The 10,699-nt window shown below is 50.9% G+C and overlaps 1 protein-coding gene across 1 annotated transcript; it reads left to right on the forward strand.

Annotated features, from left to right (window-relative positions):
* Positions 1 to 2,796: 2,796 nt before the first annotated feature.
* Positions 2,797 to 10,536, forward strand: LOC133491437 (clathrin interactor 1-like). Its single transcript, XM_061802546.1, has 12 exons — positions 2,797 to 2,982; positions 4,555 to 4,659; positions 4,732 to 4,828; positions 5,690 to 5,798; positions 5,969 to 6,145; positions 6,415 to 6,583; positions 6,697 to 6,943; positions 7,159 to 7,240; positions 7,319 to 7,399; positions 7,970 to 8,274; positions 8,361 to 8,526; positions 9,203 to 10,536. Exons 1-12 carry the CDS (start codon positions 2,942 to 2,944, stop codon positions 9,373 to 9,375), a joined length of 1,752 nt encoding a protein of 583 aa, XP_061658530.1. The 5' UTR covers positions 2,797 to 2,941; the 3' UTR covers positions 9,376 to 10,536.
* Positions 10,537 to 10,699: the final 163 nt, after the last annotated feature.

Here is a 10,699-nt window from a genome sequence, read left to right on the forward strand (position 1 = left end):
GCGCGCGATGACGCCATCATCTTTGGCATGCGCGCCGTCGTCTGAGGCCCGGCCGCCTCAGTGCGTGTGTGTGCGTCACGTTTCAAATATTTAAGCCATTTGTCTGAAAGAAAGGAAACAAGACGCCGCTGAAAGGTTTGACCTGACCCGCAGCCTTATTCCATCTTCAATGACGTCATCTGCATAATAACCAACGCAACCGGGCGTCATTTCTGTGCGTGTGAGACGCCGATGATGATGATCTTCTTCTTCTTTTCTTTTCGGCTTGTCTCGGCAAGAACCGATAGGCCGGACGGGACTTGGATTCTGACCACTTCTACAAACGCGGTTTCGGCTGCGCGGAAAAACAATCGTGACAAGCGACTGAGGGAACCTTCGCGATTGTCGCTTTCAAGTGGGGGGGTCGGATTTAACGAGAGCAAAATCAAACGTTGGCGTGCGTGCCTGCGGGTGGGTGTGGTCGTGCGCGGGAGAGCGCGCGCATAAACACAACAAACGCCGCGAGCGAAGAAGAAGGAGAAGAGAGCGACTCGGATCTGTCACCAATCCGTCAGTCTGAAAATAGAAACCCAAGTTCCGCGGATAATTAGACTCGCGCGGTGCGTGCGCAATAAATGCAGCAGCTGCAAAGGTGTGAGGTGCGGTATCGCCAAGAAATGACCCCCAAAAATAAATGGAAATATCCACCCATCCATTATGTGAGCCGCTTATCCTCACGAGGAAAGAGAAACTCCCCAAACCTGCAGCTACCCAGAAAAAAAGCTCTCCGCTATGCATCCAAACCTTCACACGCACGCGTACAAACACACACACGCACTATACACAAATGCGCGCACACAAAAAGGCACAATGGAAGGACACACGAACACGTCAGCACTTTTTTTTTGGGGGGGGGGCAACACAACAACACTTCCAAAAGTCTTTTCACACACTTTGTTGTGTGCGTGTGAGCGCGTGTGACATTTATATCACACGAACATCGCAGGTTGTCTAAACGTGAGATTTCAGCATTTCTGTCACTTTTTTCAACACTTTCATTTATTTCGCTGCTTATGTTTACACACACACACACACACACACACACACACACACACACGCGTGTGCGTGCGTGTTGTTATGTATTTGTCAACGCAACATCTTTCATTTTTCTGCCATTAACTCACCGCTGAGAGTGTTTGGTACACGTCTGTGTGTGCCGCTTGTTTGTACTTTACACGCAGATATGCAAACCACACGCACGCACCCACATGCATGCGTGTTTGTGTGCGCAAGCACGCGCGCGTTTGCGGCGCTGTTACTCGAACAATACAAAAAGAAATTTGCAGCCCTTTGGCCCCACTTGACTGCCGTATCCACGCATGCACGCGATTGTGTGGCGTGTTTTTTTTTTTGTTTTGTTTTGTTTTTTTTGCAGCGATGGCGGTCGTTGCGCTTCTAAAATTAGCCACGTAAAAAAACACCTGGCGCAGTTTATAAAAAGACACAACAGTTGAAGTCAATTTGGGAAACTTTCACTTCTCTTTTGCCGCCAGCGCGCACACACGCACGGCGTGTTTAAGTGACGACGTGACAAGGGGGGGGGGGGGTCCTGACCTCGGGGGCCAGGGGGGGGGGGCACTCAAGCAGCACGCGCACAGCTGCGTGCTTCCTGCGTACAGTTGACGCGCGCATCCCCATTTTTACCTCCCATCTGCTCGGCCGCTTCCTGTGCAGCCTCCGCCCGACACGACCCGCGACCTGCGACGTGACCCCACACGCGAGATGTGACCTAACCAACACGCTACACGCAAGTGACAGATGGCAGAAAATGTTGACTTACAAACACGTGACCCAAAACAAAAATATAAAATATATATTTCGCAAATGCTACATTTGAAGCCAGCGAGACCGCGGCAAAAAAGTGGTTCTCAAGTTTGACTCCCTACTCTGCAATCGTGTTTGCACGCGTGGGTTTTCTCTGGGTGGCCACTCCGATTTCCTCCTACACCCCCAAAAATATGCCCCAAGGTGTGATTGTGATTGTGAGAGCGGCTCTCCATTTGTCTCCCTCGATTGGCTGGCGACCAGGTCAGGCGGTACCCCGCCTCCTGCCCGACGTTAGCCGGGATAGGCTCACGCGAGTCACGCGAAACTCGTGAGCATAAACGGGTCAGAAAGTGGATGGACGGACGGGTGTTGCAGTGGCGAGAGCGTCTGCCTCGCAGTCCTTCACCCCCCGCCCCTCACCCTTTCGTCACTCGAGAGCCAACAGAAAGGAGTTGTGGCGCCCTCTGGTGCAGCCATCGTTTATCCTTCAACTACAAAGACAGGCGCAGATATTGTGCGTACATTTACTGCCCACGTAGTACACACATTTGAAGCCAGAAGTTTACTTCAAGTTTGAGCGGAGACCCACAAAGTTGGCAAAGAATTATGAATTATTTGTCGCGATAAATGAACGTGTCCCACTTGTGAGTGCGAGTGAATTAACAACAAAATGTCGCCGTCACAAGTGTCCTGTTTTTGCTGCGCTTGCCCCTGGGGTACCGAGGACCCCACCCTACACACCCGAGAGGAGGAGTCAGGGGTCAAGGGGGGCCGGTCCGCCAAAACCCACCCAGACAAACTCCGACGTTTGAAGGTTTCTCAGAAATTTTGCGTTACATTCCTTTTTTTTTTTAATTTATTGGAGGCCACACCACGTGTAGTGTAAATATATGCAGTAGCTCAAATACTTTTTACATGTTATTATAATATTCTTTAAACTCCTACTGTAGTCATCATCATAATTATGCACCCGTTGGACGACTGCAAGTTGACGTTATTTCCGGTAGGTTGTGGCCCGGCGTCGACGTCACGCTGACGTCAGGTAGCGTACCGGCCGTGAAAGCTGCGGCGGTGGCGGGCGTGCGTCCACGCGCGGGTGGGTCGGCAGAAGCTCGGCGGCGTGTGCGCGCAGAAGATGCTGAACATGTGGAAGGTTCGAGAGCTGGTGGACAAAGCGTGAGTAGCGGCTCGCTGACGAGCGAAGCGAACAGCTGGGTTGTGACGTCACGTTAGCCGCCGTTAGCCCTTCAGCACGCGCTGAATAGTTTCTCTTGAAAGGGCTCAATTTACGATTTGGACGCACGCCGACGCCAAGGAATTAACTCAACAGATGTGATTTATTATCATTTTTTGTTTGGTCCTCTATTTTGAATGACAACTAGCCGAGCAGCTAGCATAATCGTACTAGCATGGCTTGGCTTAGCCTAGCCTAGCTTAGCCCGTTATGTGCGGCGGCATCACACGCCCTCTTCGGGACATTTTCTGTCCCAGCGCTCAGGTCGCCCCTAGCAGTGCAAAAAGGAAATGATTTACATTAATGACTTCAACGTCGTCCTGGGGGAGGTTTAAATGAGGCCGATTGACCCCCCCCCCCCCCCCCCCCGCAAACCACCCCCAGCACCCAAACAGCTCGTTAGCCACCTGCACAAAAACTCAACAGAAAACAGAACAGAACAGCAAGAGTGCTGTTGAGGTGGTGTGAAAAAACTCCATGTAATCTTTGAAAGCCCAGTAAGGCCTCTTATAAATGTGAAAATAATAATTGAAAAAAAAAGTGATTCCAACGAAAGTGCGGCATTAAAGGGGAAATCCAGTTCTTTGCATTAACAGTGTATCCAATAGGCCGTGTCATATGTACCCTATTTTGACAATGTGATGCGAAATCATCTCTCATTTAATAGTGTTTTGAGAAGAGGTTTATTGATAATTACAAATTTTCAGGGGAGCTGCCATTTTCCCGAGTCACATGATGTACGTGGGCGAATGTGACGTGTACTGTGCTGTTCTTTGTTTACGCACTTATGTCGCGCGTAGGCTTCCAAGTAGTCAGACTCGGCGTCATTCCACCCGAAGAACCATCCGAATATTCAACATTTATTCCAGCCACAGGTTCGAATCTGGACGGAAGTATTCCTCCGTCTTCCCGATCAAGCGATACTGCTATTTCTTCATCAGATGAGGATAAATCCGAGAAATCGGCGCCGGGCATAATGGTGTCCCGTGCAAGCCAGCGTTTGGAACGGCACGGTACACGCCACATACGCCCACGTACGTCATGTGACTCACGAAATTGGCAGCGCCCGTGAAAATTCGTAATTGTCCACAAAAATCTTCTCAAAACACGATTAAATGAGCGAGGATTTAACATCGTATTTTCAAAAAAGGGTCCATATTACATGACTGATTGGATTCATTGTTCATGCAAACCACTGGATTTCTCCTTTAACGTCCACATGGGATGTAAAAGACACCGAGACGTAGATGTATGGCATACAGATTCAAAAGGGTTAGGGTTAGCCTTCAGTTTTCACTCCTGATATTTTGTAAGAACTTTGTGAAACGACAGACGAGGATACCTGAAATTCAGCGATTCGGACAGAACGGGACAAATGCCGTCACTTTTGTTGCTCGTGTGTTTGGGCTTTGTCATTTTGGAGGGCGACAGTAAACAAAACGGGGCGGCACGTTACGATGTTGATGCTCGTCGTGAACTTTACGTTGACGTTGTGCGTGTGTGCTGGCAATCAGTACCAACGTGGTCATGAACTACTCCGAGATCGAGTCCAAGGTGAGAGAGGCCACCAACGACGACCCCTGGGGCCCATCCGGTCAGCTGATGGGGGAAATCGCCAAGTATGCGCATGCGGACACGTACGCACGTGTACGCGGATTTCCTGGACTTGATGGTGCGTGCGTCCTTTGCAGGTCCACGTTCATGTATGAGCAGTTCCCCGAGGTGATGAACATGCTGTGGAGCAGGATGCTGAAAGACAACAAGAAGAACTGGAGGCGCGTGTACAAGGTGGACACTCGCAGTCGAGCACAGAAAAAAATGACGCGTGTAAAATTTGTTGCGATTAGAAATACATGGATATTGAAAGGCGTGGTTTAATTTGCGTAGTCTTGACCAACGTTCCCTTTAAGCTGCGTCACCGCGCAATTGCGCACTTGTCGCACACACTCAAACGGATGCAGCGGAGTGAACCACAGTCTTTGTTTAAACATCGAAGCACCCGGTCCCTGTTCAGCCTACTTCTACTTCCTAGTTTACCTGACACCGCCCCACTCCGCTCTTAAAGGGGTGCACTCATAATTACAAACGGAACACACACCCGTAACTTTATACTTTACACCTGTACATTTTTTAAATGTGAGTGACTGGAGTTGGAGGCCTCATGTTTTAAACACATTTTAACAGATTTAAAAACACACCAGGACTCAATACCTTGATTACTGGCAGGTGTTTTTTTTTAGACCAGTTTCTGTTCTTGCCAGCTGTTTTTGAAAATTTTCGCCAATCTTTTGAGAATCAGAATCACCATCATTTTTCTTGCATATTGGAACTTCCTCCTCCTTGTAGCCTATCGCACTATTTCCTGCTAGTGAAATGAAATATCTGAACAAGTAACAAAAAATGATAATAGTACAGAAAAGGTTATGCTTAGGGTTAGCAGAGAAAACTAGGAGAACAGTGACTTTGTTTGCCAAGTACGTCAAAAACTGATGCAGCCGAGAAACGCTCCGACTGTGCCTGGCTAAATTCAGAAATTTAAAAAAAAAAACGATTCATTCATCGTCCATTCCGCTCATAATTGCATAAAAATATGCATTCCGGTGGGGTAAGAGTGTACGCTGATCGTTTCTTCTCATTGTGTCCCGACAGGCACTGCTGCTGCTGGCCTACCTGATCCGGAACGGTTCTGAACGAGTGGTGACCAGCGCGCGAGAACACATCTACGACCTGAGATCTTTGGAGAACTACCACTTCATGGGTCAGCGCATGTTCCGTCTCCAGACTTCTTCTGTGGCTGAAAACGCTTCCTTGTGCCCGTGGCCGGTAGCCTTTTCGTCACGGGTCTCGGGCACCTGTTCTAGAACTGTTTGAGGTCTTTTGCCGGATGTTGTCTGACGGTTCGTGGCTTTTGAAATCTGCGTCGGACAGATGACAACGGCAAGGACCAAGGCGTCAACGTTCGTCAGAAGGTGAAGGAGATGGTGGAGTTGGTCCAGGACGACGACCGACTCCGAGAGGAGCGCAAGAAAGCCAAGAAGAACAAGGACAAATACATCGGGGTCTCTTCGGACAGCGTGGGGGGCGGAACAGGAAGCGCCAAGAACTGTGAGTAGGTCACGCTGCTGACACTGCTGTCCATTAATTTTAGGACTTGTTAAAATCCTAGCGATGTGATTGCAATGCGTCCAAGATTCTGCGTTGAGCTCATGCGCTCGTTCCTTACTTCGCGAATCACTAGGAAGAGATTTTTAGGAATGTGACTGTTGACTCAAGGGCTGAAACCATTCCCCCAATCCTAAAAACGCAAGATTGGGATTGTCATCCCGTTTGGCCCCGCGGAATCCCGAGCGCGTCTGTTTTGTGTGTCTCGGCAGCTTGCGAGGCGGAGCGCAGCAAATGGGAGGAGGACTGGGACAAGAGCCGAGCGGCCTTCCCTTTCAGCGAGAAGCTCGGCGAGATCGGCGAGAAAATCGGCAGCACCATCGACGACACCATCAGCAAGTTCCGCAAGAAGGAGCGAGACGACTCGCCGGACAGGATCAGGTAACCGCGCTCTTTGACCTCTGCGCCGGTGTGTGTGTGTGTGTCTGTGTGTCACCATCTTTGTATCTCCGTCCGCGACTTCTGCCATGACGCGGTCACGCGGCCTCGGTTAGCGACGACGAGGACGACAGAGCGTCTGGGAACGGCCAGCGGGAGGCCCGCGAGTTCAAGGACGACGAGGAAACTGTCGCCGCCAAGAGCACCCACAACGCCCGGGCCGCTGACACCACCTCCGCGCGCAAACGCACCAGCGCCCCTGCCAACAAGACCTTGGACCTCGGCGCCGCCGCTCACTACACCGGAGGGAAGATTCCCGATGATGATGATGATGATGACGACGACGGCGGTGGCGGCGACGCGGTGGGCCGCTCGCCGCTTATTGTTGTTAAGATTTCGGAATGCGTCACAACGTAGCTTTTTGTTGTGTTCCAAGTGTAAAAACTAAATCGGGGACAGGCCGGGACCAGTTCTTCATGTTGATATTTTCTTTCTGGCAAAATTTTATACAATTTGCAAACACAGTTTGAGAGACACTAATTTGAAATTGGTCACACGGTGGGTCGGTTTAACCGCAGGCGTCCGTCGGGGGGCTGAGCGGCGGGGGCGTGGCCGACCTTCTGGTTATCCACCCGTCAGCCAATCAGAGCTCTGCTGTAGGTAAGTCCTTGACTGTGTGCGTGCACTTGATTGTGTGCGTGGAGTTGTCTCACTGTGTGTGTTTGTGCACGCCACTAGGCGGAAACACGAACGACCTCATCGGCTGCTTCGCTGACTTTTCGTCGCCAGTGGCGTCTACCAGCCTGCCCATATCCACCGGTAAACTGGGGAAAAAAAAAAATCATACAAAAAAACAAAAACGCACATAATTATTTGCACACTAAATATGAGCGGCAAGGCACCGAACCATCCGTTTTAGCAGTACGTTTTCCGTTTCCAGTTGTTATCGCTAAGCAATTGCGTATACTAGTTAGATAGAAGCTTGACTCACAGTTCTGAGGTCCAGGGTTCGATCCCGGACCCGCCTGTCTAGAGTTTGCATGTCTTTCCCCGTGCCTGCGTGGCTTTTCTCCGGTTTCCTCCCACATCCCAAAAACATGCGACATTAATCTGAGACTCTAAATTGCCCCGAGGTGTGATTGTGAGTGCGACTGTTTGTCTCGGTCTCCTGCGATTGGCTGGCGACCAGTTCAGGGTGTGCCCCGCCTCCTGCCCGTTGACAGCCGGGATAGGCTCCGGCACTCCCCGCGACCCTCGTGAGGATAAGCGGCAAAGAAAATGGATGGATGGATAGGGGTGTAAGTTTATCAGTGTCTTACGTTGTAATGTATTATGAGCATTGGAACAAAATGCAGTATGTATTAATATGTAATAATGTCACATGACTAGCTGTGGCCCCGGCCAACGGGAGCGGAGAATTTGGAGACTGGAGCGCCTTCGCCAACCCGGCGCCGTCGCTCTCCGCCTCCTCCCAGCCAATCGCCGACCTGCTGGGCACGCCGCCGCCGAACCCCGCCCCCAAGCCCGCCTGCGTCCCGCCCTCCGCCGAGCTCTTCGACCTGATGGGCGGAGCGAGCCAGCCGCTAACCAACGCGCACGCTCCGCTGAGCGCCTCGCAGAGTTTGACCTTCCCGTCCGTTGCCGTGCCGACTTTGCCCACAGTGCTGAGCTTGCCGCTGTCGCGGTCCCAGCAGGTCTCAACCGGTCCTCCATTTTGCGTTTCTAGGTGCGTTTTCACCTGTCCGTAACACGCGTTTGTCCTATTTTCGTGCGATGTCAGAGTCTTGGGGCTTTGACGTCAGAGTCCCAGCGTGTGCTCGGAGGTCAGGCGTCTTTAGGCTGCACCTGGTCCGACCCGTCCGTCAACATCAACCTAGACTTGTTGTCGGCCGGCCTCGACCCCGCAAAGTCCCAGGCTGGCCTCGGCAACATCATGCAGCTGCAAGGTAGTGTGGCGCTTCACCAAAATGGTTTTGTTGTTTCCACGTATGCTTTATTTAGTTAGAAAAAACGCATTAACGCGGTGGATCAGCCGGTCAAGCGTCAGCCTCACATTTCTGAGGACCCGGGTTCAATCCCAGCCCTGCCTGTGTGGAGTTTGCATGTCCTCCCCGTTGCCTGCGTGGGTTTTCTCCAGGCACTCCGGTTTCCTCCCACATCCCAAAAACATGCAACATTAATTGGACACTCTAAATTGCCCCTAGGTGTGATTGCGAGTGCGATTGGTTGTTCGTATCTATGTGCCCTGCGATTGGCCGGCAACCAGTTCAGGGTGTACCCCGCCACCTGCCCATTTACAGCTGGGATTAGGCTCCAGCGGTCCCCGCGACCCTCGTGAGGATAAGCGTCAAAGAAAATGGATGGATGGAAACCGCATGAAGTTGAGCAGCGGGTTGCATGGCTTTGCACGCCGTGTTCTGTTCGGGTTTGAGCCTTTTGAGTAGAAGAGAGAAATAATTGGCGGTGAAGGGTTTTTGGTTGGGGGGGGGGGGGGGGGGAGTCTGTTGACAGTCACAATGTCTATGCAGTTTACTTCCACACCTCTTTTTTTGTTTCTATTCTAATTGAAATTGTACAAAAACATACTTCCCGAGCGGTGATTCCCGTCGTCCGTGTTTGCAGGCGCGCCTCCCGTCAACGTGCTGTCCGACAACTTTGGAGGTTTCGGCCTCAGCTCGGTGCCGCGAGCCGCCGCCGCGACTGCGCCAACTTCGCTGACGATGGGCGCGAACACGGTGATGATGACTCCGGCGAAGCGAGACGCCTTTTCTAACTTTGCCAACTTTGGGAAATGAGCGGGCGTGCACGCGCGGGGTGTCGAAACGAGGAGGGCGTGACCCACCGGAGGACGTGCGGCACCCTGAGACAAAACGTGCGCTTGTGGCGGCACGGGCGGCGTCCCCCTTTGCACTCTTTTGGCCACCTCCTCGTGGGATCTTCCACATTCGCTGAGAAAGATCCATGCCCCCCCCCCCCCCATACACACAACCCACCACACGTTCCAGGACGGACCTAAAACGCACTTTAACCTTTCCAGATCGACTTCATTTTCACTTCTTACGGCACAACTTTTGTCTTCTCCGACCAAGAACTGAACGGGATTGTTTGGTTTTCTCGAAACTCCCGAGGACTTCCACTCGAAAGCCTTTCTGTGACTCTTCCAGTTGATTTCCATGTCGAATAGGTTATTAATGCAGTCTCCTCCATCATTCCGTTGACAATTTTTTTTACATCACGTGACCAAGACGACGCCCGAGCAAGCGGTTGACCGCACCGGGCTTCAAACGGGTTGTGGCCGTCCTCGGGAATGTTTTAATCCCTTTAAAATGCGAACGGCACCATGAAAAGTCCCTTTAAAATAAATCAAATTGGAACGAGAACATATTTCGGAAGAGACTGGAGGAATCGCAGAAAGGTGAAGAACTGGGCAGTCTTGTATAGAAAGTTATGTGGAAAATTACTGAAAACGTGAAGAGTTGAATATGTGGAATAAAAGTTGGAAGATTTGGCACATGGGAGGTCATTCACCCCGAGCCGCGATCTCAACATTTTGCGTAGAAACTCCTTTTGGACGAGCGTCCCGCCGGCCAGCACCTGACCGACTCCACCACGAAGGACTTTCTAGCACTTCTTCTGCATTCTGTACGCGGCAAGCGGCGCCAAACCGCGTGTCATCGGTGCCGTGGGAAGGAAGGAAGGAGCCTGGATGATCTTGTAGCGATGAACTCGTTCTCGCGGGAGCCGGTTGGAATATTTCTGCGTGTGTGAATGCGTGTGCTTGACTTTGAGCCTTTTGTGTGCTCTGAATGACCAAATATTTATTTTGTTAGAAGGGCGATTCCATGCATCATATTTGAACACTGTTTATGACTGTGTTCCCTTTTCAGTACAGCCTGTTTCAATTGTCTATTTCATGTACTTCATGTGGCATTCGATTAAATTATAACAAACATTGAGTCGCTGAAATCATTTGACTACATGTGAGAAGTGATAAAAAGTCACCAAATACTATGTTGTACTTTAGAAGCTTTATTGAGTATCTGCACTATTGACCGTTTCTGTTCACGGAACGCCACAACCCTTGTGAGGATAGGTGGATGGAGTCATATTTCTACACAA

The sequence above is a fragment of the Syngnathoides biaculeatus genome, chromosome 18, assembly GCF_019802595.1.
Source record: "Syngnathoides biaculeatus isolate LvHL_M chromosome 18, ASM1980259v1, whole genome shotgun sequence".
Classification (NCBI taxonomy): Eukaryota; Metazoa; Chordata; class Actinopteri; order Syngnathiformes; family Syngnathidae; genus Syngnathoides; species Syngnathoides biaculeatus.